Source organism: Gopherus flavomarginatus, chromosome 5 (assembly GCF_025201925.1).
Source record: "Gopherus flavomarginatus isolate rGopFla2 chromosome 5, rGopFla2.mat.asm, whole genome shotgun sequence".
NCBI lineage: Eukaryota > Metazoa > Chordata > Testudines > Testudinidae > Gopherus > Gopherus flavomarginatus.
This window is the reverse complement of record NC_066621.1, coordinates 144,313,683-144,340,177: the sequence shown is the minus strand read 5'-3', so window position 1 is coordinate 144,340,177 and position 26,495 is coordinate 144,313,683. Positions and strand designations below refer to the sequence as shown.

Here is a 26,495-nt window from a genome sequence, read left to right as displayed (position 1 = left end):
ATAGTAAAGAACAAAATTGTCAGACACATGAACATAATTTGTTGGGGAGAAATCAACATGGTTTTTGTAAAGGGAAATCATGCCTCACCAATCTGCTAGAATTCTTTGAGGGGGTGAACAAGCATGCGGACAAGGGGTGTCTGGTGGATATAGTATACTTAGATTTTCAGAAAGCCTTTGACAAGGTCTCTCACCAAAGGCTCTTAAGCAAAGTAAGCTGTCATGGGATAAGAGGGAAGGTCCTTTCATGGATTGGTGATTGGTTAAAAGACAGGAGACAAAGGGTAGGAATAAATGGTCAGTTTTCAGAATAGAGAGGGGTTAATAGTGGTGTCCCCCAGGTGTCTGTACTGGGACCAGTCCCATTCAACATAGTCATAAATATCTGGAAAAAGAGAGAAACTGAGGTGGTAAAATTTGCAGATGATACTAAACTTCTCAAGATAGTTAAGTCCCAGGCAGATTGCGAAGAGCTACAGAAGGATCTCACAAAACTGAGTGACTGGGCAACAAAATGGCAGATGAAATTCAGTGTCGATAAATGCAAAGTAATGCACATTTGGAAAAGATAATCCCAACTATACATATAAAATGATGGGGTCTAAATTAGCTGTTACCACTCAAGAAAGAGATCTTGGAGTCATTGTGGATAGTTCTCTGAAAACATCCACTCAATATGCAGCGGCAGTCAAAAAAGTGAACAGAATATTGGGAGTCATTAAGAAAGAGAAAGATAATAAGACAGAAAATATCATATTGCCTTTATGTAAATCCATGGTACACTCACATCTTGAATACTGTGTGCAGTTGTGGTCACCCCATCTCAAAAAAGATATATTGGAATTGGAAAAGGTTCAGTAACGGGCAACAAAAATGATTGGAGGTATGAAACAGCTTCCGTATGAGGAGAGATTAATAAGATTGGGACTTTTCACCTTGGAAAAGAGATGATTAAGGGGGGATATGATAGAGGTCTATAAAATCATGACTGGTGTGGAGAAAGTAAATAGGGAAGTGTTTTTTACTCCTCCTCTGAACACAAGAACTAGGGGTCACCAAATGAAATTAATAGGCAGCAGTTTTAAAACAGACAAAAGGAAGTATTTCTTCACACGATGCACAGTTAACCTGTGGAATTCCTTGCCAGAGCATGTTGTGAGGGCCAAGAGTGTAACAGGATTCAAAAAAGAACTAGAAAAATTCATGGAGGATAGGTCCATCAATGGCTATTAGCCAAGATGGGCAGGGATGGTGTCCCTAGCCTCTGTTTGCCAGAAGCTGGGAATGAGTGACAGGGAATGGATCACCTGATGATTACCTCTTCATTCCCTCTGGGGCACCTGGCATTTGCCACTGTCGGAAGACAGGATACTGGGCTAGATGAACCTTTGGTATGACCCAGTATGGCCGTTCTTATGTTCTCCTCCTTCACACTCTGTCTCTGTGAAATATGTTTACACGTGTATACACATACAGTAAATTAAAATTGTTGTTCATATTCAGAGGCTAAACTATTACATAACAATGTAGCATCTATATTGTTAATTTACAAACTGAGTCAGCCATTCATCTTTTTTTATATAAATGTGTGAAATCTGACACCATTTTGGAAATGTTCTAGTTAATATTGTTCATTTAACATGTTTCCACAACCATTCATGCCCCCATAAAAAAAAAAATGAGAGTTTTTAAAAGCCATACTAAAGTTCAAATTTTCTGGAGACTGATTCAGGAAGTTTGGTGAAAGGAATTGTTTGACACCTTTGTTTAAAAATGATTAAAACATAAATTTTCAGAAAGTTTGATATAGTGCCTGTGGAAATACATTTTCACTTTTTTGTGCTGTGCTCATTAGAAAAACCTGCACATTTTTAGAGCTGTAACAGCCTGGAAATGGACATGATAATTAGAAGAAGGTCATATTTTAATTAGGATGGTGCAATTTTAATAAACAATGAATCAGTTGTAGCTCCTTTATATTCATCCATTCTTTAGTGAAAATTTTTAAAGCAGATGGCAACTTTTAGCATAAAAATTAGTATAAATTAAGATGTTTTTCCTGAAACTGTTGTCTATTACTTCTTGTGCCTAAAACCCTAAAGTTGTCAGTTTGATAATTCTATATGGAAAAAGTGGTGATGGGTGAAACATGATAAACTGAAAGAAGAGGAATTCAAATCTAAATAACAGTAAGATTTATTTCTACATAGAGATTGTGTTTTGTGTGATTTGGACATCCAGTCCCTGTTAAAATTAGTGGGTGTGCAGTACCCAATCAATGAGCTATTGGTAGAATCTCCTTGGTGACTTTGCCCTGGTCTACACTACAAACGTACATCAGTCTAATGAAGTTTATATAATCCACAGCCCTGAGCAACGCAGTCATACCGACCAAACTCCCAGTGCACACAGTGCTATGTTGACAGGAGGAGGAGTGCCTACGCTGATAGGAGAAGATCTCCTATTGGCATAGGGCGCATCTTCACTAAGCACCAGAGCAGTGCAGCTGCACTTCTGTAAATGTAGACAAGCCCTTAGAAAATCTAAGATGGAATCCTTAGTTTGCCTGTGTGATCAGCTTGATTTCTCACAGGTTTGGGTGGAATTTGATATTTGAGTAATTAGACGGTGAGCTTTTTGGGATAGGGGCTTTCCGTTACAATATGTTCATACAGTGCCTAGGACAATGGGGCCGTGATTTTGTTTGGGGCCTCTAAGTGTTACTGTAGCACAAATAAATAAGAGAAGAATGGCCATACTGAATCAGATCCTGTCTTCAGGAGCGACTTACACAGAAGGTGCAAAAAACCTTCCTTCTAACTTCTACTTTGGTTTAAGCCTCATGCTTAATATCCCTTCCAAAGTGGTTTCACATTAAGTATTACAACTGCGGATATTCTTCTTTTCATATAAATAGCTAATGCCTTTCTGAATCTTGCTACGGTTTTGGCCTTAATGGCCTGATGTGGCAATAAGTTCCACAGTTTAATTGTGCATTGTGTGAAGGAGTGTTTCCTTTTATCAGTTTTGAATTTGCTGCCTTTTGATTCATTTGAATGTCCCCTTCTGGTTTAAAGAGACAGGAAGAATAAAAGTTCCCTGTCTGACTTCTCTATACCATACACCATTTTACATACTTCTAACATGTCCCCTCTTCTTCATCTTCTTTTGAATGTAAACAATCCCAATCTTTTCAGTCTTTCCTGGTGATGACTAATGGCAAGTAATATATACATTCTCAGTTTTGCAAGAGTTAATCATACTGCACCAGATTCTCTGGTGCACTGACACTGGAGCTATCTTCTGGACAAAAGGGAAAATCCCTCATCAGAGAGTTGCTGGAGACAGCAAAGCTGCCTCCTCTGCCAGCTTCCCCCCGGTAAAGGGTAGAAGAGGGAGGGGGCTGGAAGGGCAGTGCTCTACTGCTGCAGGGGGAAGTACTCCAGTAGCCTCAATTAGAGCAAGGCCCCTCCTGCTCTGGCTTAGGGTCAGGTGGCGCTGAATCAGGGAGCTGAAGCCAATTTCACGTGGCTGCTACTTTCCACAGCTCAGACATAAGAGAACCAGTGACAGTGTCTTCTTTTTCTTTTCATTTAGTCTCCATCTCCCTGCTGTGTTTTCCTCCCTCCCTGCTTGCTGCATTGCACATACTCTTTTCCCACAGTAAAAACTTTTCCTTTCTCCTTCTCATCATTTCTACAAATGCCTCCTTGTTGCCTAATCCTCAGCTTCTACTGCATGTGCTTTCCTGATGCTTGGTCACCATCTCTGCTCCTTGGAATTTCTCCCCAGCTGCTAGGTCTTTTTACCCTCTCCTACCCTGGAGGTACTGCCTCGCTGTCCCCTTCCCAGAGGACAACTTAGCCCAGTCGTCAGGGCATTCACCTGCAGTTTGGGAGACCTAGGTTCAAGTCCCTGCTCCAATTCCTGTAGAATATTCATACAAAGTGGAACAGCTCCAACAAGAGAGATTGAGAGCCTCGCCTCAGTGTAGCCAGTAAGACTGGTGGTCAGGGTACTCACTTGAAATGTGGGAGGCTTGAGTTCAAGTCCCTACTCCAAACCTGGCAGAGCAGGGACTTGAAACCAAATCATCCACATCCCTGGTGAGTGCCCTGACCACCGGGCTATTGGCTGCGCAGGCATGGCTCCCTCTCTCTGTTCTGGGTTCATCGCAGTGCTGAATGGGAAAAATGTTGAAAATCTTAAAATTCTTCACTGGATGAGGAAACCATTTCCTGCTGAGTTCCTCGTAGCACCTTGCTGAATTGGGGCCTTAGCAGCAATAAGACAGCCTCCTCATTTCTGAAAAAGTTTAGACATCTCTGGCAACAGAGAGGACAGACCAGCACCGTGTGAACAGTTAGCTCTCCATTGGCATGTGCTTTCGGAGCCACCAGTTCCCAACCCGCTGTTCTTATAACCTAGAGGTACCAGTCCGTGTAGCCAATGTGTTATTCTATTACACTATTAACAGTGTTGTCTAATGAGAATTATTGTCACGCTCTTGATTCTGCTCCAAGAAAATCCAGCCTGATGTGTCAAAACTAATACACATCAGTTTTTTCTGATATCAAAGTACATTTTGCTCTCATTAAGGTGATAATAGCGTTGCCATTGTGTAATAGCCCTTATTTGAACCAAACGTAATGAAGGAAAACGCTGCAAGCTTCCCCACAGAGCTCTGCCAAAGCACCTTAAGCTAGTTTTACCTTGCACTTGTGAGAGGGTTGTTTTTCATTTACTCTGTTTGGCTGTTTCACTTTGAGTATTTTCCTGGCTTTGAATTACTTGAAAATGAACATTTCCCTCTCATTAACATTCACAGTACTTTCCACTGTGGATGTTGAATGTTCCCCAGAAGATTTAAGCTTCTTAGGCTGGGCTTTGGCTTTGTTTGAGGACAGTAGTGCCAGCTGCTCTGGCCCTTTCATTTGGAGATGTTAAGGGGAAAGAGTTGGCTACAAGAAATGGTATACTTTAGTGTCCCCCTGTCTTGTTCCCAGGTAACCTTTCCAGATTCGCAGACAGAAGGGCCAGAGCTTGAAAAACCAGAGAACGTTCTGGTAGAGAGTGGACCGGTGTCATATAACCATGATGAAGAAGTTGAAGAAGAAGAAATAGAAGAAGAGGATGATCACTGCATGAGTGCACTTCAGTTAATGGGAGGAAATGGTATGTCTTGATTTTAGATAGACCTATTTCCTGGGCACAATTGTGAAAACACAGAAATTACCAGACCAACTTCTGTTCTTTGTGAAGGACTCACTATTCCAGGGGTTCTCAAACTCCACTGCATCACGACCCCTTTCTGACAACAAAAATTACTACACGACCCCAGGAGTGGGGACCGAAGCCTGAGTCCACCCTGGGGCCAAAACCATAGTCCAAGGTCTTCAGCCCCAGGCGAGGGGCCTGTAACCCTTAGCCTCGCCACCAGGGGCTGAAGTTCTCCGGTTTGGGCTTTGGCCCTGGGGCCCAGTAAGTCTAATGCCAGCCCTGGCATTAGACCCGCTTTGGGGTCCCGACCTACAGTTTGAGAACCGCTGCTTTATTCATAAGGAGCTATTGGAGAAATAAAAAAAAATAGCTATTTTTAGGGGAAGAGGGGAAAAAGGCCACAGCAGTGTTAGCTTGAGGTACCGGATGAAATGTGAATACCCAAAGTGGTGATGGATATGTTTAGAATAATGCTAATCGGTATGATGTTGGACTGTTCAGGGCTGGTATCAAGGTCCTTTCCACAGTGTGTCTGGGGTAGGGGTGCATAGGTATCCCTGCACAGCGTCTCTGCCCATTGATCCCCTGCACGGCCCCTGGGTGAGGCTTAGGTGGTGCTGCAATATAATTCAGCATACATTTAAAAATGCTTTCTCGTCTTTAATAATGAAAAGGTAACTTTAGCAAACAGCTAAACATAATGTCAGATGCTGAGAGCAAGGCTTGGCTCACGGTGATTCTTACTTCAGTAAATACATTTTTTTATTTGCTTTCAGTAAAAACTTGATATCCAAATTACATTTTTCTTTAACAGTTCTAGCTGGTGATCTGTGTCACTGCAGTACTCTGGGTGGGCAGGTCCCTCTGCTCCATGTCTTCACCCCTGCCCCCTAATTCCTCCCATGCAGCTGTCCTCCCAGAGGCTCATGTACTACTGCAGCAAGAAGCAGGATTTACCCCTTAATGCCACAGTGCAACTTCCTGGAGGGCTTCCCATAATAAAATCCTGGGACCCTAGCTGTAGGATACTGGCTTGTCTGCACCTGGGTTATTCCCGAATAGCTACTCCATTTTAAATTCACATCCAACCTTACTCTGGAATAACTCTCAGGTGTAGTAGACAAGCCCTAAGAACTTGGTGCTCCAGCTCACTATTAGATGAGTCTTCAAACATCATCTCTGGGTTAAATGTCATGAGAAGTGAAGACTTTACCGAACATATTGTGATACGGGAATCAGAGCCAGTGTATTCTACTCACTAAACCACATGTGTATTAAAGTCTATGGGTGGGATTCACAAAGAGGATTTAGGCTGAGCATCAGAGTGTCTACGTTTACGTGTCTGCTACCAAGTGAAATTCATGACCCAGAGTTGGGCACCTCGGCTCCCTGTATGATGCACAGGAGCAGTAAGGGGCCTAAAAAAATGGGTTTCACAGAAGCCAGCACCCTGAGCAGGGAGCTGCCTAAGTAGTCAGCAGGAAATGCTGATGAGAAGGTTGGGGCCTAAGCCCTGCCCCTCAAAGGGAGATGGACGCCTACCTCCACTCCGGATTCACAGCTGTGAACCTTGGCCTGGAGTTACAGACGCGTAAGCTAGGTTAATCCTTTCTTCAGGAAAAATGAGGAGGAGGTGTTGAGGCTATCGGGAGTAAGCAACATGTTAGAGCATGGACCTGGGATGTGGAAAACCTGTGTTCAGATCCCCACGCTGCCTTATTTGGAACACAGGCTTGAATGTGGGTTTCCTACGTCCCAGGTGTTTGCCCCAGCCACTGGGTTATGAGGTATTCTGGAATGCATGTCTCAATCTCAAGCTGTTCCTCTTAGTATAAATAATTATACATTCATTTGGCTAGAGAAGGGGTGTGTGTGGCTCTATAAACCAGTGGTGGTTCTTCGAGTGCTTGCTCATATCCATTCCAGTTAGGTATGCACGCGCCACATGCACGTTTGTCGGAAGATTTTCACCCTGGCAACACTCGGTGGGTCAGCTGGGCGCCCCCTGGAGTGGCGCCGCTATGGCGCCAGATATATACCCCTGCCGACCCAACCGCCCCTCAGTTCCTTCTTACCGCCCGTGTCGGTCGTTGGAACAGTGGAGTGTGGTTGTACTGACCTCCACCTCCCTAGCTACTCGTAGTTCTCTAGTTATTTTTTTGTGTATATAGTTCAAAGTTGTATAGTTTTAGTTAATTTTTATCATTCATAGTTAGTGTATAGTTAAGAGGAGTTTGGGGATTAGCCCCTTCCCCGCACCCGGTGCCGGGGCCCATGCCCGGTTCACCGCGTTTCAAACCATGCTCGGCCTGTCATAAGCTAATGCCGACAGGAGATCCACACGACTCCTGCCTTAAGTGCCTCGGGGAATCTCACCTGACAGATAAGTGTCGCATTTGCAAGGCTTTTAAGCCGAGAATAAAAAAGGAGCAGGACTTTCGGCTAAAGCACCTCCTCATGGAGGCGGCTCTTACCCCTCCGCCTTCGGCACCGAGCGCTGGTCAATCGGCAGGCAGAAGCGCCTCCTCTGCACCGGACTGCGCCGGTACTGCCAAGGCCTCTTGGCACCGGCCGGCACCGAAGTCGACTCAGCACCACTCCCTCTCTCTGAGGTCGAGAAAACCTAAGACTCCTGCTGCTTCTGTGCCACCTGCACCGCAGCCAGAAAGCTCGTCTAAGTCGGACCACCCGGCACTGACACCTGCCGCAGCACTGACGACATCGGCACCGTCAATTCTGGTCCCACAAGGGCCGTCGAGTCCGGTGCCTGTCAGCTCCCCGGCGTGACCCATTGTTGAGCTTACTATTCCATCCACGCCGGAGACGTTCTCAATGGTGAGGGATCTGATTGCCATGACAGAGTTGACGCTGCCTCAACCCCCGGCACCGCCGGTGCGGGTAATACAGTCTATCGGCAATCCTGCCTTGATAAGTCCATCCTCTGTCGGCACAGCAGAGCGGCACCGTTCACGATCATGGTCCTGTAGACGTTCCAGGTCCCATCAGCGCTCCCGCTCCCGATGCCGCTCGCAGTCCCGGTACCGTTCTCCTCCTCGGTACCGGTCGCACTCGCGGCACTAGTCGGTATCCCGTTCATCGGCCTGCTACTTTCAGCACTGTTCCAGCTCCTGGCACCGCTCCAGGCACCTTGACTCCCGTAGCCGCTCCCGACGTCGAGCCTCGAGATCTCGGTCGACCTCCTGGCACCGCTCCGGTCGCAGGTCCCGATCTCGTTCCCGGTCCCTGGTTCCGAGTAGAGCAAGGTCCGCTAGAGACAGAGATTCTGCCCAGGGCTTTTCAACACCTCCATGGCCATCCAGACACGCATCAGTGTCATCCCACGTGGACAGTTCTTATGATCAGGACCGCAATTCTGATGTGCCCACCAGAGTCTTCCAAGAGACCCAGGCCCAGGCCCAGGACCAAGGACCCCATCAGTGGTCTTTCTGGACACCTTGGGCATACCCCCAGGCCCAAGGCATACCAGTAGTTCCATCTTGCTCTGTCTGATCAGAGCACCTAGAGCACTTAGCCGTCCCCCTCCGACTGCTGCGGAGGAAGCCCCAGTTCACCCACTGGACTCCCAGGTTCCACTGGAGCAGGAGATCACCCAAGAGCAACAGGCCACCCAGGACCCGCTTGTCGCCGGCATCTCCTCTTCCTCTTCTCCAGATGAGGCAGTGGCAGGAACATCCTCCTTGGGCCCTCCTCCAATCGACCTGAGGGCCCATTAGGACCTCCTAAGGAGGGTAGCACTCAATATGAACCTTCAGGTGGAGGAGGTTCCGGAGGTAGAGGACCCAGTAGTGGACGTTCTATCGGCAGATGTCCCCACTAGAGGCCCTACCGTTTATTCGGACCATTCAGGCGAATGCCGATACTATATGGCAGTCCTCAGCGTCTATCCCTCCTGCAGCCAGGGGAGTTGAGCGTAAATATATGGTGCCCTCTAAAGGGTACGAGTACTTGTATGTCCATCCTCTTCCCTGCTCACTAGTCGTCCAGTCAGTTAATGAGAGGGAACGCCATGGCCAGCAGGCGCCAGCCCCAAAATGGAAGGAGGCTAGGCGAATGGACCTACTCGGCCGCAAAGTGTACTTGGCAGGGGCCCTTCAGCTCCGGGTGGCAAATCAACAAACCTTGCTTAGCCGCTATAATTATAACACCTGGGTGGCGGTGGGTAAGTTTACGGAGCTTCTCCCTCAAGACTCCCGCCAAGAGTTTGCTGCCCTCTTGGAGGAAGGGAAAAAGGTGGTCAGAACTTCCCTCCAGGCCTCGTTGGATGCAGCAGACTCAGCAGCCAGGACTCTGGCCTCGGGCGTTGTCATGAGGCGCATCTCATGGCTTCAGGTTTCAAGCCTCCCACCGGAGCTGCAGTATACCATTCAGGACTTGCCATTTGATGGTAAAGGCCTCTTCTCGGAAAAGACTGACCCCAGGCTGCAAAGCCTGAAGGACAACAGGGTCATAATGCGCTCTCATGGCATGCATACGCCGGTGACCCACAACGCAGGCCTTTCCGTCCCCAACCTCACCGCCCATACACTAGGCCTAGACAAAGACAGGAGTTTGGCAGGCGGTGCGGCCGAGGTGGTCGCGGGCGACCATCAGGACCCCAAGGGGGCCAAAATCAAGGTCACTCGAAACCACCACTGGGACCAAGGACGAACTTTTGAAGGTGCGCCTGAGGGCGGCATACCTGTTACAGACCAGGATCCCTCTCCTCCCTTCTCCAGCCGTTTCTCCTACTTCCTGCCAGCGTGGTCCCAGTTAACTTCAGATCGCTGGGTCCTACGCACGGTGGAGTATGGGTACCACCTCCAATTTATTTCAACCCCGCCCTCCCACCCTCCAACCCTGTCCCTCTTCAGGGACCCCTCTCACGAGCAATTTCTCTTACAAGAGGTGCGGATGCTCCTCGCCATGGGAGCTATAGAGGAGTTACCTGCACCGCTATTTTTCCTGTGGAGACACCACTTTTAGTTGTGGCCCAGCCATGAGCCTCCTCTTATATCCAATGAGGGGTAGCCCTTAAGCGGCTGGCTGCTTCCACACAAGTTCTTTCTTAGGATTGACACTTTGAGAGGCGTAGTTATGGTAAAAACAATTGTTTATTATTTATTTTTCCAATAATATTTAACTAATAACTAGTATTATAATACTTAACAATCTTCTAGCAGCATTAATTCAATTAATTGTATCTATCTTTAAAACATCTATTGTTACAGCTGATCAGGCCGTGCGTTTTGAAAATAACCTTACCTTTTTAGAATAAGCGCTTATATATATCCCGTTATCGCAACAGGCTTTTGCTCTTTGAATTGCTTAACTACAGCAAAGCTGAGTCCTCTGTTGCCCCTGTTTTGCCTGTATCCCCAGTCGTCTGACGCCTCTGGTGGCACCGGATACTCTCTAGGAGGGTCCGGGATCAATGCGAGATCTCCCTTGGTGGGGATGTGTCTCGAGACCCTTTCCAATCCCGCTCACTTGGGCTCTTGGCCACCACTCAAGGCAGATCTCCCATGGTGGGGATGTGTCTGTCTGAGCTTAGGCCTTGTCTCCAAGGATTTCGAGATTCTCACGGCTACCAGTTGACTGCGATTTCCTTACGGTCCGTGGACCGGGCAGAGACCGCGATTGGCACGTCCTTCACCGAGGATCAGGTACCCCAATGTGGCTTGCCCCGACTGTGTGACCCGAGCGTCTTTTATGCGATTTAGAAATACAGGCAAATACGTCAACAGCGCTTCTTATGCAAATTACATTTTGTTTTGCGATTTGCGGTTAAGCGCATCCTGTTCAGCTATAGCTTATTTCATCCGCTGTTCTAAGAATCAGGGGAGGTCTCTTGCACAGCTGTTCTGCATAGCAACATATAGATTCATAGGTCAGAGCAGGCCCAGCATTCACATCCTCCCTTTTTATGAAAAAGGCTGAGACGGGTCTGACCTAGTCTTCTTCATTCATAAGCCTCTGATACTTAGGCCTTATACAAGTTTTAACAATAATTCCTATTAATCCTAATACTGCTACTACCACAATAGCTCCTAGTATCCAGATAATATTGTCTGCAATCATTTTAACTATATTAACAGGCTGCATTAAAACCCCTTTACTAAGGTCAATTCCTTGTTCAATTTTTGTATTTAGCCAAGAACCAGCGTCCGCTACTGCCGTATCAAGTCCGTTCATAAATTGATTAAATGTTGGAGATGTTTCACCAAGTCCCATTATGTCTGTTGCTTGAAGTGGCCTTAAGTTATTCCACACATATGTCAGTTCTGCATAATGATGTTTACGTATTATGTTGATCAATGTCTTCATTTGAGTGCTATTAAATGGAAATTTTGCAGGAATTGCCGTCGTTTCATTTATTCCATTTGGAGCCACAATCATACGTCCTTTGGCGTCTGAATACATCCAATAAAAATAAAGTCCACAAACTCCATTTCTGCAAAAGGCGTTATCATAGTCTTCATTATCTACAATCATTTTAGCTTCATACTGTACCGGTTGACATGGACTATACAAGCTATATCGCCCTTTTCCATACATAATATGTGGCGGTTTACAAAAATATTCCTGTTTACGTTTTAACGAACTTCCATTATTATAATACAATAATGCACTCCAATATTCCATACATGCACTCGTTGTGCAATTAATATGCTGACGTATTATAGGGCCTTTCAATCCAACCTTACATGCAAGGTCACAAGTTTTTTCAAACTTACAATCATATATATGATAAACTTTTCTCATTGCAGCAATCTTGCTTTCCCAAATCGTCTTATTTTTACAATTTGCATCAAATGTTTTATTTAAATGTCCAATTATTACTTGAAAAATTTGCACTATTGAATCAGTTTTCTTTAAACTTGCCTCTTGCAAATTCATTAGGGTATCTTGAATTCCTCCCACCAAGTTACCCATTTGTTGATTAAATTTGTCAATCCAGTGATAGTTTTTTGGGTTTAAATAATCTGACACGCTTCTTCTTGCTCTTTCCTTTGTCACATTTCCTGTTAAATATAATTTTGTAACAGCGTATACAGTCTCATATTTTCTTGTTACAGATAAATTATTACCTTTCCAATCTGTATTTCCTCTAACTATTAATAACTTATTATATTCTTGCCCGGGACAAAATGGATTGTCTCTTTCTCGAGTTTCTGCATAAAATGGACTATAATTCACCTTATATATTGCAAAATTAGTTATAGGGGGAATAGATTTATATCTCATGCACCAACAAGCTAGCCCACAGTCAACCCCGTCCTTTTCCTCCTCAGGACCAGCGTTAGAGCAAGAAGTAAACTTAAGACCTGATTGATTTACATTACAGTATGGCGTGGAAGAACATGAACAATTATGTGAACACCATACTATACTCCTATCGTTTCCTCTAATTCTGCAATATGAATAATTAGCTCCACAATCAGCATCTTCGCTATTATTGCCTACTGACCCGTTTGAAAAGATGCTCTCGCCATACCCTACAAAATGTCTAATGCTATTATTCGCTTTTTCTCCCCAATTTATTAATCCTGTTGTGTCTATGTCGATGTGTATTGTTCCACTAGGATGAGTTATTGTCCTATTATAGTTATAGGTCCTATCAATGGTTTTGTTAACATTATTACTACTATTATATATATTTCTTAACGTTACAGGTCCTATCACAGGTCCTCCTCCCTCTGCATGCATTACTCCTAATAGTGTAATGTTTGTACCAGAACTATTAAAATTTACTGGTTGCCCATCAAAATAATGGGTCCTATTTACATAATGAACCATCCTTCCATAATGTCCTCCATTAATATCAAACCATTCAGAAGTATTAAATGATATTACATAGATGCTTTGATTGAATAATAATACCCTCATATTCAATGAAATATACTGCTCATATCCATGGATAGACGTCATATTCCACCAAATTCGGGTGGCGTTATATCCACATTCATCCTGAGCTGCGGTTTGACACAAGATCCAGAAAAATATCTGAAAAATAAAAATCTAAATAACTGTCATTACCACTGTTTTATCATGATCAGATACATGTTTGGGTTCACTTGGCCTAAGCCATTTTTGGTGAACGTCTTTTTCAATTCCATTTTCAAATTGTACAGTATATCGATATGGGGTTGGTCCGCAATCCAAGACTACAGCTTTTTGGGCTGATTCTCCGGGCCTATTACACCATACAATTTCTTGTAGAGCAAATTTGGGTGTCCAGGGTTTTAAAGGTAATGAGTTTACAGTTGGTTGCCACAACGTATTATGATAGGCCATCCAGGCTTTTTCTTGGCCTACTTTTTCAATTCCTCGTTTTGCCAATTTTATTGCACATTCTACTGCTCCATGACTTTGTGAGTGAAGCGGAATGTGCAGATGTAATATGATGTTCCACTCTCTTGCCCATTCTACCCATTTTTTACTATTAAATGGGGGTCCATTGTCACTAAGAACATACTGCGGGATTCCCCAAGTACTAAACAAACTTTCTAACGTTTTAACAACTGAGTCACAGGACAAACTTGAGAGGTGTTTAACGTATATTTGAGAAGTTTCTCTAACTAAGACTACTAACCATTCTTTTCCTATATGATACATTAAATCCAGCATCCATACTCTCATTCCTTCATAGTCCTCTTGAACATGATATTTTTTGTCCTGTCTCTTTTGGTCTGCCCTTTCAGCACAATATTTACAGTTTAGTCTCTTTTTCTGCTCTCTACTTATTTCAGCTGATGAATATGCCAGTTCTTTCCACATCTGTTTTTCTGTCTTTAATGTTGGGTGATAATCCTCATGTGCCACAGGATTTAAGTAAACATGTTCCTCCCCATATTCGTCTACCATTTTATGCAATTCAGGTTCTTCGTCAAGATGGCTAGAAATTTTCTGAATTCTTATTTTAGGGGTTTGTCTGCTAACCCACTTTTGGTCCTTAATTATTTGTCTAAATATCCAATCACTGTCTATCCCAATCACCCATTGATTTTTCTCTGCATGATTAAGACAAAAGTGCCTGAATAGTTCTACATTCCCTCGTTTTTCAGCTATCTGTGTACAGTTTTTACTTAATTCTTTTTCTTTTTTATCTATAATCCCTGCCTTTAGCATTCCACATATGGAACATCCATAACTCCATATACCCGCTTTATTTCCATCACTACTACCATCTAAGGGAATGAGGTTTCCACATATAGCCTTCACATGTTCTCCCCCCTCCTTATAACCTATTCTTTTGTGGATGCATGTCCAATTACTATTCCACCATCCATCCTCTGGGTGTAGTTTCCTATACGGACTTATTTCCATAATTATACTTCCTTTACATGTCAGTAACCATGGGTGCTTTTCCGCTATTTTTTCCATGATTCTATCGAATGAATCACTCCTATCATGTGAAATTATATCTATGTTACATTCTATATCCTTATCTTTTATGGTTGTTGCTCCTATAGAGACTTTAATTTCTATTTTTTCTGGTATTCTAATACTCACTTCTTGATTTAGATCACTAACTTCAAGACTCTCTTTTAAAATTCCATTAAAGTCTTCTTGACATCCTATTGCTTCTCCTAATCTTTTTGTTATACCTGGGGTTACCCATTCTTTATAATAGATTAATTTTCCCAATGCCTGTTGTTGCTGCTTCTCTGTTTTATAATATTTTTCACCTAATGCTTTTATCATATCTTTTATTTTTTCTGTTAATTTTAGTCTTCCCTGTCCTAAAATTTTTCCCATGATTTCTACTTGTTCTCCAATTTGAGTCTTTTCTGTTTTTATAGAGAATCCATTATTTTGTAGTTTTAAAATTATTTTATCAATTCTCTCTTGCACTTCCTTACCTGTTTTTCCATAGATTACTATATCATCCATGAAACAATTACACCATGGATATTCCTCCAAAATCTTATCCATTTGATCCTGTGCATAACTGGGGGAGTTTACCCATCCTTGCATTAAGGTGGTAAATTTCAATACCCTCCCCCCTGTTTTAATGCATCCATAATTGTTTGGGTCCTGGCATGATATTTTATAGAACTGATCTTCGATGTCCATTATACCCCAAACTTCAGAATCCCCGTGTTCCCTGATAAATCCCATTACTCTATTTATATCGGGTCCTCCTGCCCTAATTTTACTAGCCTTATTTAGATTTCTACAATCTACTACTAATCTCCATTGCCCTTGTACTTTTTTCTTAACCACCCATATAGGGTTTAGGTGTCCTGGGTTGGAACATTCCACCAATACCCCTCTTTTTTCTAATTCCATTACTAGCTTTTTTGCTTCCTGTTGTTGTTCATTATTCAAGGGATATTGTTTTGCCTTCGTTGGTCTTTCCACTGTCTCTATAATTGGGGTTTCCCCGCGCAGGTTTGAATCCTGCCAACTACACCATGCACCGCTATTTTTCCTGTGGAGACACCACTTTTAGTTGTGGCCCAGCCATGAGCCTCCTCCTATATCCAATGAGGGGTAGCCCTTAAGCGGCTGGCTGCTTCCACACAAGTTCTTTCTTAGGCCACGTCCAGACTAGGGTATTAAAATCGATTTTAGATACGCAACTTCAGCTACGTGAATAACGTAGCTGAAGTCGAATTTCTAAAATCGAGGTACTCACCCGTCCAGACGGCGCGGCATCGATGTCCGCGGATCTCCGTGTCGATTCCGGAACTCCGTTCGGGTTGATGGAGTTCCGGAATCGATGTAAGCGCGCTCGGGGATCGATACATCGCGTCCAGACTAGACGCGATATATCGATCCCCGAGCAATCGATTTTAACCCGCCGATGCTGCGGGTTAGTCTGGACGTGGGCTTAGGATTGACACTTCGAGAGGCGTAGTTATGGTAAAAACAATTGTTTATTATTTATTTTTCCAATAATATTTAACTAATAACTAGTATTATAATACTTAACAATCTTCTAGCAGCATTAATTCAATTAATTGTATCTATCTTTAAAACATCTATTGTTACAGCTGATCAGGCCGTGCGTTTTGAAAATAACCTTACCTTTTTAGAATAAGCGCTTATATATATCCCGTTATTGCAACAGGCTTTTGCTCTTTGAATTGCTTAACCACAGCAAAGCTGAGTCCTCTGTTGCCCCTGTTTTGCCTGTATCCCCAATCGTCTGACGCCTCTGGTGGCACCGGATACTCTCTAGGAGGGTCCGGGATCAATGCGAGATCTTCCTTGGTGGGGATGTGTCTCGAGACCCTTTCCAATCCCGCTCACTTGGGCTCTTGGCCACCACTCAAGGCAGATCTCCCATGGTGGGGATGTGTCTGTCTGAGCTTAGGCCTTGTCTCCAAGGATTTCGAGATTCTCACGGCTACCAGTTGACTGCAATTTCCTTACGGTCCGTGGACCGGGCAGAGACCGCGATTGGCACGTCCTTCACCAAGGATCAGGTACTCCAATGTGACTCGCCCCGACTGTGTGTCCCCGAGCGTCTTTTATGCGATTTAGAAATACAGGCAAATACGTCAACAGCGCTTCTTATGCAAATTACATTTTGTTTTGCGGTTTGCAGTTAAGCGCATCCTGTTCAGCTATAGCTTATTTCATCCGCTGTTCTAAGAATCAGGGGAGGTCTCTTGCACAGCTGTTCTGCATAGCAACATATAGATTCATAGGTCAGAGCAGGCCCAGCATTCACATTACCGATGGACGAAAGGGGCAAGGGGTGTTACTCCCGTTATTTCCTAATCCCCAAGTCGAAGGGAGGTCTCAGACCTATCCTAGACCTGCGAGGACTCAACCAGTTTATGATAAAGTTGAAGTTCCGCATGGTATCCTTGGGGACAATTATCCCATCCTTGGATCCTGGAGACTGGTATGCCGCCCTCGATATGAAGGACGCGTACTTTCACGTCGCCATCTTTCCTCTGCACAGGAGATACCTCCACTTTGTAGCCAACCGTCAGCACTTACAGTTTATGGTCCTGCCGTTTAGCCTTTCTACAGCCCCAAGGGTATTTACAAAGTATATGGCCGTAGTCACTGCCAACGTCGGATACACGTTTTTCCGTATCTGGACGATTGGCTCATCCGATGGGCCTCCGAGACACATCACTCAGCACGTGGGCATCATCAAGGACCTATTCACACTTCTCGGCCTGATGATCAATATAGAAAAATCCACTCTGGTTCCCACGCAGAGGTTAGACTTCATAGGAGCTATCCTGGACTCCAGTCTAGCCAGAGCCTGCTTACCACAGCCGCGGTTTCAGGCGATGGCAACAATCATCCGAGGTCTACAGAATTTCCCGACGACCTCGGCTCGCACTTGTCTCAGTCTCCTGGGTCACATGGCTTCCTGCGCGTTTGTAACCAAACACACCAGGCTCTGCCTCCATCCTCTCCAAGTTTGGCTCAACTCGGTATACTGCCCGGACAGGGACCCAATAGACACGAAAGTCACCATTCCTTCTAGCACCCTAGGCTCCCTAGAATGGTGGCTAACTTCCACCCTGGTGTGTGCAGGGATGCCGTTCCATCCGCCCCAACCCTCAATGTCCCTGACGACGGACGCGTCATCTCTCGGTTGGGGTGCTCACCTCAGTCACCTTTGTACTCAAGGCCTTTGGTCATCTCAGGAGCTGGCATTATACATAAATGTCCAAGAACTGAGAGCAGTCCGCCTGGCGTGCCAGGCATTCCAGCAACAGTTGCGAGGCCGTTGTGTCTCAGTGTTTACAGACAACACAACGGCCATGTACTACATAAACAAACAGGGAGGGACACGATCCTCCCCCCTTTGTCAGGAGGCCATCCAACTCTGGGACTTTTGCATAGCCAATCGATAGATCTGGTAGCGTCCTTTCTCCCAGGCGTTCGAAACACTCTGGCGGATTGGCTCAGCAGGTCTTTCTTGTCTCACGAGCGGTCGATCCGCCTGGACATTATTCATTCTGTTTTCCAAAAGTGGGGATTTCCCCACTTAGACCTGTTCGCTTCCCGCGAGAACAGGAAATGCTAGATGTTCTGCTCCTTCCAAAGTCTCTCCCTGGGATTGATCTCGGACGCTTTCCTGATGCCATGGAAGAGCCAGCTCCTTTATGCCTTCCCACCGTTCCCACTGGTTCACAAGGTCCTGCTGAAGCTCCGCAGGGCAGAGCGCGCATCATCATGATCGCTCCAGCGTGGCCCAGGCAGCACTGGTACACCACATTACTCGACCTGTCGATAGCCAACCCAATTACCCTGCCACTCCACCCAGACCTCATAACTCAGGACCACGGCAGACTTCGCCACCCAGACCTGCAGGCTCTTCACCTCATGGCGTGGCTGCTGCATGGCTAAACCAGTCAGTTACATTGCTCTGAATCACTACGACAAGTTCTCCTGGGTAGCAGGAAACCTTCCACCCGGTCAATGTATCTGGCCAAGTGAAAGCATTTCTCCTGCTGGTGCGAAACGTTTAATCTTACTCCCACTGAGGTCTCAGTCCCCTCTATTTTTGACTACCTCTGGTCTCTCAAACAGCAGAACCTAGCAGTATCATCACTGAGGGTGCCCTTGGCAGCCATCTCTACCTTCCACCCAGGCGAAGGTGGCCGCTCCGTGTTCTCGCACCCTATGGTTTCGAGGTTCTTCAAGGGCTTGGAGCACTTATACTCTCAAATACGCTGCCCAGCCCCGACCTGGGACCTCAACCTGGTTTAACCAGACTTACGTCTCCCCCATTCGAGCCGTTAGCAACCTGCTCGCTACTATACCTGTCTTGGAAGATAGCTTTCCTCGTAACCATTACATCGGCCAGACGAGTCTCCGAGTTTAGGGCTCTTATGGTGGATCCACCGTACACTGTGTTCCACAAGGACAAGGTGCAGTTGCGACCACACCCGGCATTCCTCCCTAAGGTGGTTTCGGCCTTTCATGTTAACCAGGACATCTTTCTCTCGGTCTCCTTCCTCGAAGTCACACTCAACGTGACGGGAGCAACAATTGCACTCCCTGGATGTCCATAGAGCCACTCACATTTTACATTGAGCGGACAAAACCCTTTCGTAAAACACCCCAACTCTTTGTCGCAGTAGTAGACCGAATGAAAGGCCTACCTGTTTCCTCTCAGAGGATCTCATCTTGGGTGACGGCGTGCATCCGCACTTGTTATGATTTGGCTCATATTTCCCCAAGCCACATCACCGTGCATTCTACCAGAGCTCAGGCTTCATCTACCTCCTTCATCTGCGCAGCTACCTGATCCTCAGTCCACACCTTTGCTTCGCATTATGCTCTGGTTCAACAGTCCAGAGATGATGCATCCTTTGGCTCAGCAGTTTTGCATTCTGCAACATCTCACTCCGACCCCACCGCCTAGGTAAGGCTTGGGAATCACCTAGCTGGAATGGATATGAGCAAGCACTCGAAGAAGAAAAGACAGTTACTCACCTTTGTAACTGTTGTTCTTCGAGATGTGTTGCTCATATCCATTCCAAACCCGCCCTCCTTCCCCACTGTCGGAGTAGCTGGCAAGAAGGAACTGAGGGGCGATTGAGTCGCAGGGGTATATATCCGGCGCCATAGCGGCGCCACTCCAGGGAGCGCCCAGCCGACCCACCGAGTGTTGCTAGGGTAAAAATCTTCCGACAAACATGCACGTGGTACGTGCACACCTAACTGGAATGGATATGAGCAACACATCTCGAAGAACAACAGTTACAAAGGTGAGTAACCGTCTTTTACGGCACTGACTTGGGAGGTGTGAAACCTGCATTCAGGTCCCTGCTCCCCATCAGGCAGAGTGAGGATTTGAACCTGCGTCTCCCACATGCTGCGTGAGTGCTGTAACTGCTGGGTTATTACATAAAAGGGGAGGGTGGGGCATGACCACTGACTTCTCTGGCAATGGTTTGCATGGGGCCCAATCTGGTCCAAGGCAGCCTCTGCGCACATCTACCAAGCTGGCCCCGCAACATGATAGGTGGTGAACACCTAGTTTGTGAATCCTGCTAGAGCTTAGGCACCAAGTTGCTCAGTGGTGTCAAGACTGAGGTGGCTGTGTGCATGCAGAAATGTAGGTGTCTAGGGGACTTTACCAGTGGAAACCTAGGCCCCTAGAGGGCGAGGCAGCAGCCTGAGCTGGGTTTTTGAGAATGTAAATATAAGACTTGCATGCCTAAATGGCAGTTAGGTGCCTAAACCCCCCTTGTGACTCCCAACTTTTATGTTAACCAGAAGCCATCATTTAAGCAGGTTTCTGTATTGGCAGGAAACATTGATACGCTCCCTGCGGTGGTATTTCATAGTTGGGCATGGCCGGATTGATCCTTTATTTGAAACTTCCTGTTAAATTTTAAACTTTGGATGTATGCAAAAATTATCTTAAAATAGAATGATGCAATATGCTAAAGCAAAGTGGGAAGAAGGTTTGTGCTGGAGCGTTGATTTAGTGTTTAAGCCTCCCCATCGCTATTAATTCAGCTGCAGACTTTGATGAAGCCTTTTTTGTAATATCTGTGGATTGATCATAAAGGAATGTGTTGTTTTTAGATTGATTGATTTCTGACTGGAAAATAATTTCTGAACCAAAGGAAAAACACTTTGTCACTAGTGTTTATTAGGATTATGTTCCCAAGAAAGTGCACCCATGTGGGTGGGTGGATCTGTGTTTAAAAATAGTAGTAATAAAACCCGTAAAGTAGTTTAAAGGTCGCTGAGCTTTTTCTCCTTTGTGTTACTATTTTTAAACCATTCTGAGAACATTGCATTACCCTCTGTCTAGTTCTGTACTGCATCTGAAAGAGCTGAGTATTTGCGTTATTAAGAAAAATAAGTTAGGAATGTATCCAGAATTAAAATTGAGGGGTTCAGAATGGACTGTCAGCAAAAGAACTGCTTTGTTTGTCTACTCGTGGGTCTTAGACCTACCTGATAAGTGGAGGGGAACTGCAGGAGATTCAGGTGATGAACTTTGCCCTCTCTGTACAAATCACTGTGGATTACATTTGTTTCTTCTGCAGAGCATTCATTGGCTTGTGTCCCTGCATGAAACTCTGCACCACATCTCCCCACATTGATGGTGGAAGACATTAAATTTACTGAACAGTCACATATAATAGTAAAAGTTAGGGTCCGTTTTGCAATAAAGAGATTTTTGTCTGGTTAATTTGTGAAATACGCAGGAAAGAAATTGGTATATCCAGAAGCACGTACTAACTTTTTGTTTTTTCCCTAGACCTCAGCAATCCGCACTGCTCTGAAATAGCTGTACACAGAAAGGATTCTGGGTAATGATTGGTAAAGAGACACAACTGGGCTTTTAGGGTGTGTCTACACTGCAGTTTAAGACTCCTGCAGCTGACTCAGGTTCAGGCTGCTGGGCTATTTAATTGTGGTGTAGACGTTCTGGCTCAGGCTGCAACCTGAGCTCTGAAATCCTCCCATCTCACAGGGTCCTAGAGCCCGGGCTCCAGCCCAAGCCCAGAAGTCTACATTGCAGTTAAACATCCCCGTTGCCCCTGCCTTGTGAGCCTGAGTCAGCTGCCATGGGCCTGCCATGGGTTTTAATTCCAGTGTAGACATACACTTAGAGTTTCTGCTTGTAGTGGTACTGGATACAGGACTTCTGAAGCCAGATGTGCTAGTTGAAGTTGGTTGTTGGGTGACATTTTGCTTCTTGGAAATCTTCGGGCATAGAAGGGTGTTCTGGAGCTGCCTTTGAGCCTGGATAGGTTCCATTTACAAATCCTTTGAGTGATTTAAACATAGTTTTTTTCTTGGCGCTCATGTTTAGTTAATTGTACCCCTTGTAATGCATGTTGCTGTTTATCTATCATGTTCCAATTTACTTTTGACAATCGAGTTTGATCTTGTTAGCCTCTAAACTAAATATTTTGCATGTCCATGCGCCAAGTCTCCTTGCAATTATGGTCCTAAGGCTCCATATAGAACCTTTCTTAATAAGTGCAGTGATAAACATATACCTGTAGGTTCACAAGTATTTTTGAGTTTATTAAGGAGAGCATATAGCAGATTTTCTCCTTAGTCTTAAGAAAATGTATGGGTTTGTTGTTTGGTTTATTAAAAATGTACGATTCGTTACGCAGCATAGAGACTGCTTGAATTTATAGTTTGACAACTGTGATATTTTCAATGCACTTTTCTTATTCTCTGGAACACTTTCTTTTCTATAAACCTTTTTCTCTGTGTGTTTCAGATTACGGCTGTGATATGGACGATGACGACGGTTATTAGTCCTGTGTGCTTGCAAAGGAGGTGTAGTAATTTTGTGATTCCAATGACTTTATGAATGGTGAAAGAAGCTGTCTGTGATCAGCAGACATACTGAACAGTCCTGTCTTTTGTAAAGAGAATTTTAGTTGAGTGTTGATTCTGGTCAGTTTACATTGACATAACCCAGCAATAAAGTTTGGGTTTATAGTACTTGAAATTTTTTTTGGATCATGTTTTGAGGAAGGAATTAATGGAAGTAATGTTTCCAGAGAACAAAGCAAAATACCCTGTATGGAGAGTATGTTGTGGTTAGAAACTACACGTCTCATATTTGATTCTGCTTCAGGCATGCTACTGAAAAGGAATGTATAGAGGAGGAATAAATTATAAAGTAAAACCTCCACATAAATCTATGAACTATACCAGAGTTAATTCTCTCATAATACTATAATGAGAAAAATGGATAATCTAATCTTTATTAGTAATGTGACTCTGCCATTGTATACAAGCTTCCCTACTTGATACGCTCCCAAAAGTAAATACATTAAGGAAAAAGATAGAATTCTATGGCAGTATCTCTTTAAATTAAATTAATCCTCAGAAGCTAAATAGATGCTTACATACGTTAATAATAGAATTTTGTGTTCCTCAAGAGTTGCTGACAGTAGAAGAGAACATTGTCACAGAAGGGTGGTTTCTACTGCTCTGTAAATACTGAAGAAGTATTTGTGGGAAAAAATGGTTAGATAAAGGCAGGGCATCTATGGGGAAAGTAGGAGACACGCTGCTGCGGCCAAGTTCATTGCAGTGACTATACTGCTGTGGTATGATGGTGGAGGTTGGTGCAGTAGGGTGACTGTTGCTACCGTTAGTGATCTGCTGCATTCTGGCTGGGTTTGGGAACAGACCTGCTCTGTGATGCAGCCACACAGAGAACAGCCTGTCTCTAAAGGTCTAGAGGGGATTAAATAAAAAAGCGAGCTTTTTGTGTAAATAAGCTAGTTTCTGGTTTGACTGAAGTTTAATTTAATTTATTTAACTTTTTTATTGGTAAATTAAAGGTCACCTGTTGGGCAACCTGATTGGCTCAGCTTGACTTTCATTTTGTACAGTAACTAAGTGTTATTGCCAGGCCTCAGGCCTCTGAGATCCTACACTTCAATGCACTAATCTTTCCAATCCCAAACTCAATAGGACAACTCATCTGAATTCTAGCTCTGTGGGTTAAATTCAGGCCTGGTGTTGGCAGATTTAGCTCCATTGACTCTTACCTCCCTCTACCCCCACCTTTAGGGCCTGATCCAAAGCTCACTGAAGTCTGCCGAAAGACTCCAGTGGACATTAATATGCTTTGGATCAAGACCGTAATGATGTTGGGAGCCACAGGAGTTCTGATTTTTCGTCTTTGTCACCTGTCAAGGAAGCTGCACCATCTGCCAGAACCAGCCCAGCTCAGGGAAGGTTAGTTGCACATCTCTTAGCAAAACAGTCTTCCCTGAGCGGGGCTGCTACAGGTCAGAGTCTGAATCTACTATCTACTCACACAAGTGAGGAGCACCCCGTTTATTATTAGGCAGAGCACTCAACACACGAACACCATCCTCCTCTTCCCTCAACTCTGACTAGTATGTGTCTGCTAGATATTTTGGAGCCCTGTTTTTGCAGTAGCTCTGAGACTGCATATGCTGTTACAGAGTTTGGCATGTGCAAAGCCAAAACCCTTTTTGAAGCAGGCTTTGGATTGTCTGTAGAGGTTGGGCTTGGGAAAGATTTTTGGGGTTGGAAAGAGGAGATTTAGTGTGATTCTTACGGGAAAAGCTGGTACTCTATAAGAAAAGCTACAGATGTTTTCTGGGTGCTTTGGTAGCCACACAAATGCTGCTATGAGAATTAAATTATGGAGTTAAACCTTTCTATCTGCACCAGAATGCAAAATCACGCTGTTACATAATAATAATTTGAAAAATACCAACCAGGTGCGTTATGCCTCTGCAAATCTGTGGTATACCTATCTAGGCCAGTTAGCTTGAATTTGGATATTGCAGCACTCTGCCCAAGAGAAGTATTGTTAGTACCCGTGTTCCCAGTATATTCTCAAAATCTGCATTTTACTCTAAGGTACAAATTATTATATACACAGGAAATAAACATGCATATTGACTCCTGGAGGGTAGAATACCCTCCTGTCTCAAAAGTGTAGTGTCGGCTCTTGAAGAAGCCACTAAGATGAATTCTTTATTGCTGAGATTCTCTCTCACATTTTTTGGTGTAGATTTGCGTAATGTTTTACCCCACCCAGCGGAATGCTAAACCAGCTGCCAGGGCAGGATGTCATTCGACTGGGGAGCTGGATGCACAGTGGAGTCCACTACACTCGAAACAGACAAGTAGAAAATGAGAATTTCAGTAATGAGTTGGGTTTCTGGAAGCTTTATTTGCCAAACTGGAGGCCAGGGGTGCTTCTCCATTTAGGAGGGGAAAATACTTGCAGGGGTTTTGAGTGCTCTCATAGGATTCAGTCAGAACATGCTGTCTCACAGTCTACCGTAAAGGCACTTAGAGAGGACAAAAAGACCAACAGTTCCGTAGCATACCAGCATTGCTAGTGAATTTAATTCTATTTGCTCTTGTGTAGGAGCCTAAATGAAAAGGGAAGGGCTGTGGTGTCAAATAGGGAGAATATAAAGATGTTCAAACCAGTTGCGTACATTTTGAATTTGCTGGTGACTAGCTGGGATTTTTATAATTTTTCTTCCTTTATGATTTAACTAAGCTCAGGAAATGTAAACAGATTAGAAGATGTTAGTTTCTGTTTTTATAACCACTTATGGAAATGTAAAAAGGTTGAGGTAGCATTAACTCTGTTTACTACTGTTAATGTATCTTAGTGACCTTGCAGAAAACGTTTTGCTGTATTGTAGCCTGGATTCCCTTGGAGTAATTTGGACCCTGCTTTATTCAGGATTCTAATTATAATGAAGAGAGATTATAAGGCTTCAGCATTTGTTATTTTTAGGATCTTTGTACTAGAATCCACGTGAGCTACATATCTGTAAAAAGCATAAATGTCTCTTGCTGCAAGTCACTTTATTTGACAGGCAAAACCCTCCAGCTGTTGCATTGTGTTTGCCATGAAGCCTCTTTAACACACACTACTATTGTGGGAATAAAATATGAAAGAGGAATAATGAAAGTAACAAGATTGTTCACCATGGTAATTGCATTTTCTGTGTCTTAATCTTGTATGACGTTCTTTTAAAGTTACTATGTTCAATACAGAGATCTTAAATGGTGCCAGACAGCCTTATGTTGTGGGTTACATGTTCATCTAAAAAGTTCTTACCATACTGATGGCTTGTCTGTATTCTCTTTGGATTGGATTGAAACTCTCGTCCACAGATGTATGCTCTTAATGTATCCTTTGCCCAGTAAGTGTACTACTTTTTATTTGTGTATTGAGTCTACGCATTTGATTCAGTTAGTGCCAAGAGAATTACAACTGTTCAGTGTCAGCATATGTATCTTCTTTACACAACCACGTGAGCCATGTTCAGCTTTTTTATTGTAATATATTTGCTGTAAATAAATCCAGAACAAAACTCTTGCCTCTTCCATCTTTTTTGATGTATTTGTGCAAATTTCTGATTCCTTCATCTCTCGAGTCTTATGAATGTTTGCTTTTGCTTGCTTTTTTGTGTGATTGATTGTAGTGGACAAAATCTGTAATTTAGTGCCGCCTTTTGTTTCTAAAATGGAGGGCATTTCTAATCAGGCAAATGTGTTTTAGATCGTATTGTTCCACTGATTATCTGTAAGTGTAGATAGCTCTGTAAACTGCGTAATATTAACAAAATCTTTCTGTTAAATCATGTAATTTTAGTGCAAATAGGAACAATATAGTATGTTTGCTCAATAGGAGTGTTATTCTGATGCTCATTTTTGAAGAGTTGTATCTTGACAAACAAGATGTACATTGACTTCAAAATCAGTCTGTTGTATAAGCACCTGGATACCACAGCTTGGGGGTAAAATTCACATCTACTCTCCTACTCTTATTATTTGCTGAGTTT

General features: G+C 44.0%; 1 protein-coding gene across 2 annotated transcripts in view; it reads left to right on the top strand.

Annotated features, from left to right (window-relative positions):
* BRF1 (BRF1 RNA polymerase III transcription initiation factor subunit) overlaps positions 1–26,024 on the top strand; it is a 268,924-nt gene extending 242,900 nt beyond the window's left edge. For both annotated transcript variants that reach the window (XM_050952602.1, XM_050952603.1), the window contains 2 exons: positions 5,007–5,175; positions 22,409–26,024. In XM_050952602.1, coding sequence (XP_050808559.1) covers positions 5,007–5,175; positions 22,409–22,446 — 207 coding nt within the window. In that variant the 3' untranslated portion in view covers positions 22,447–26,024. The remainder of the gene's footprint in view (positions 1–5,006; positions 5,176–22,408) is intronic.
* The last annotated feature ends 471 nt before the right edge of the window (positions 26,025–26,495 follow it).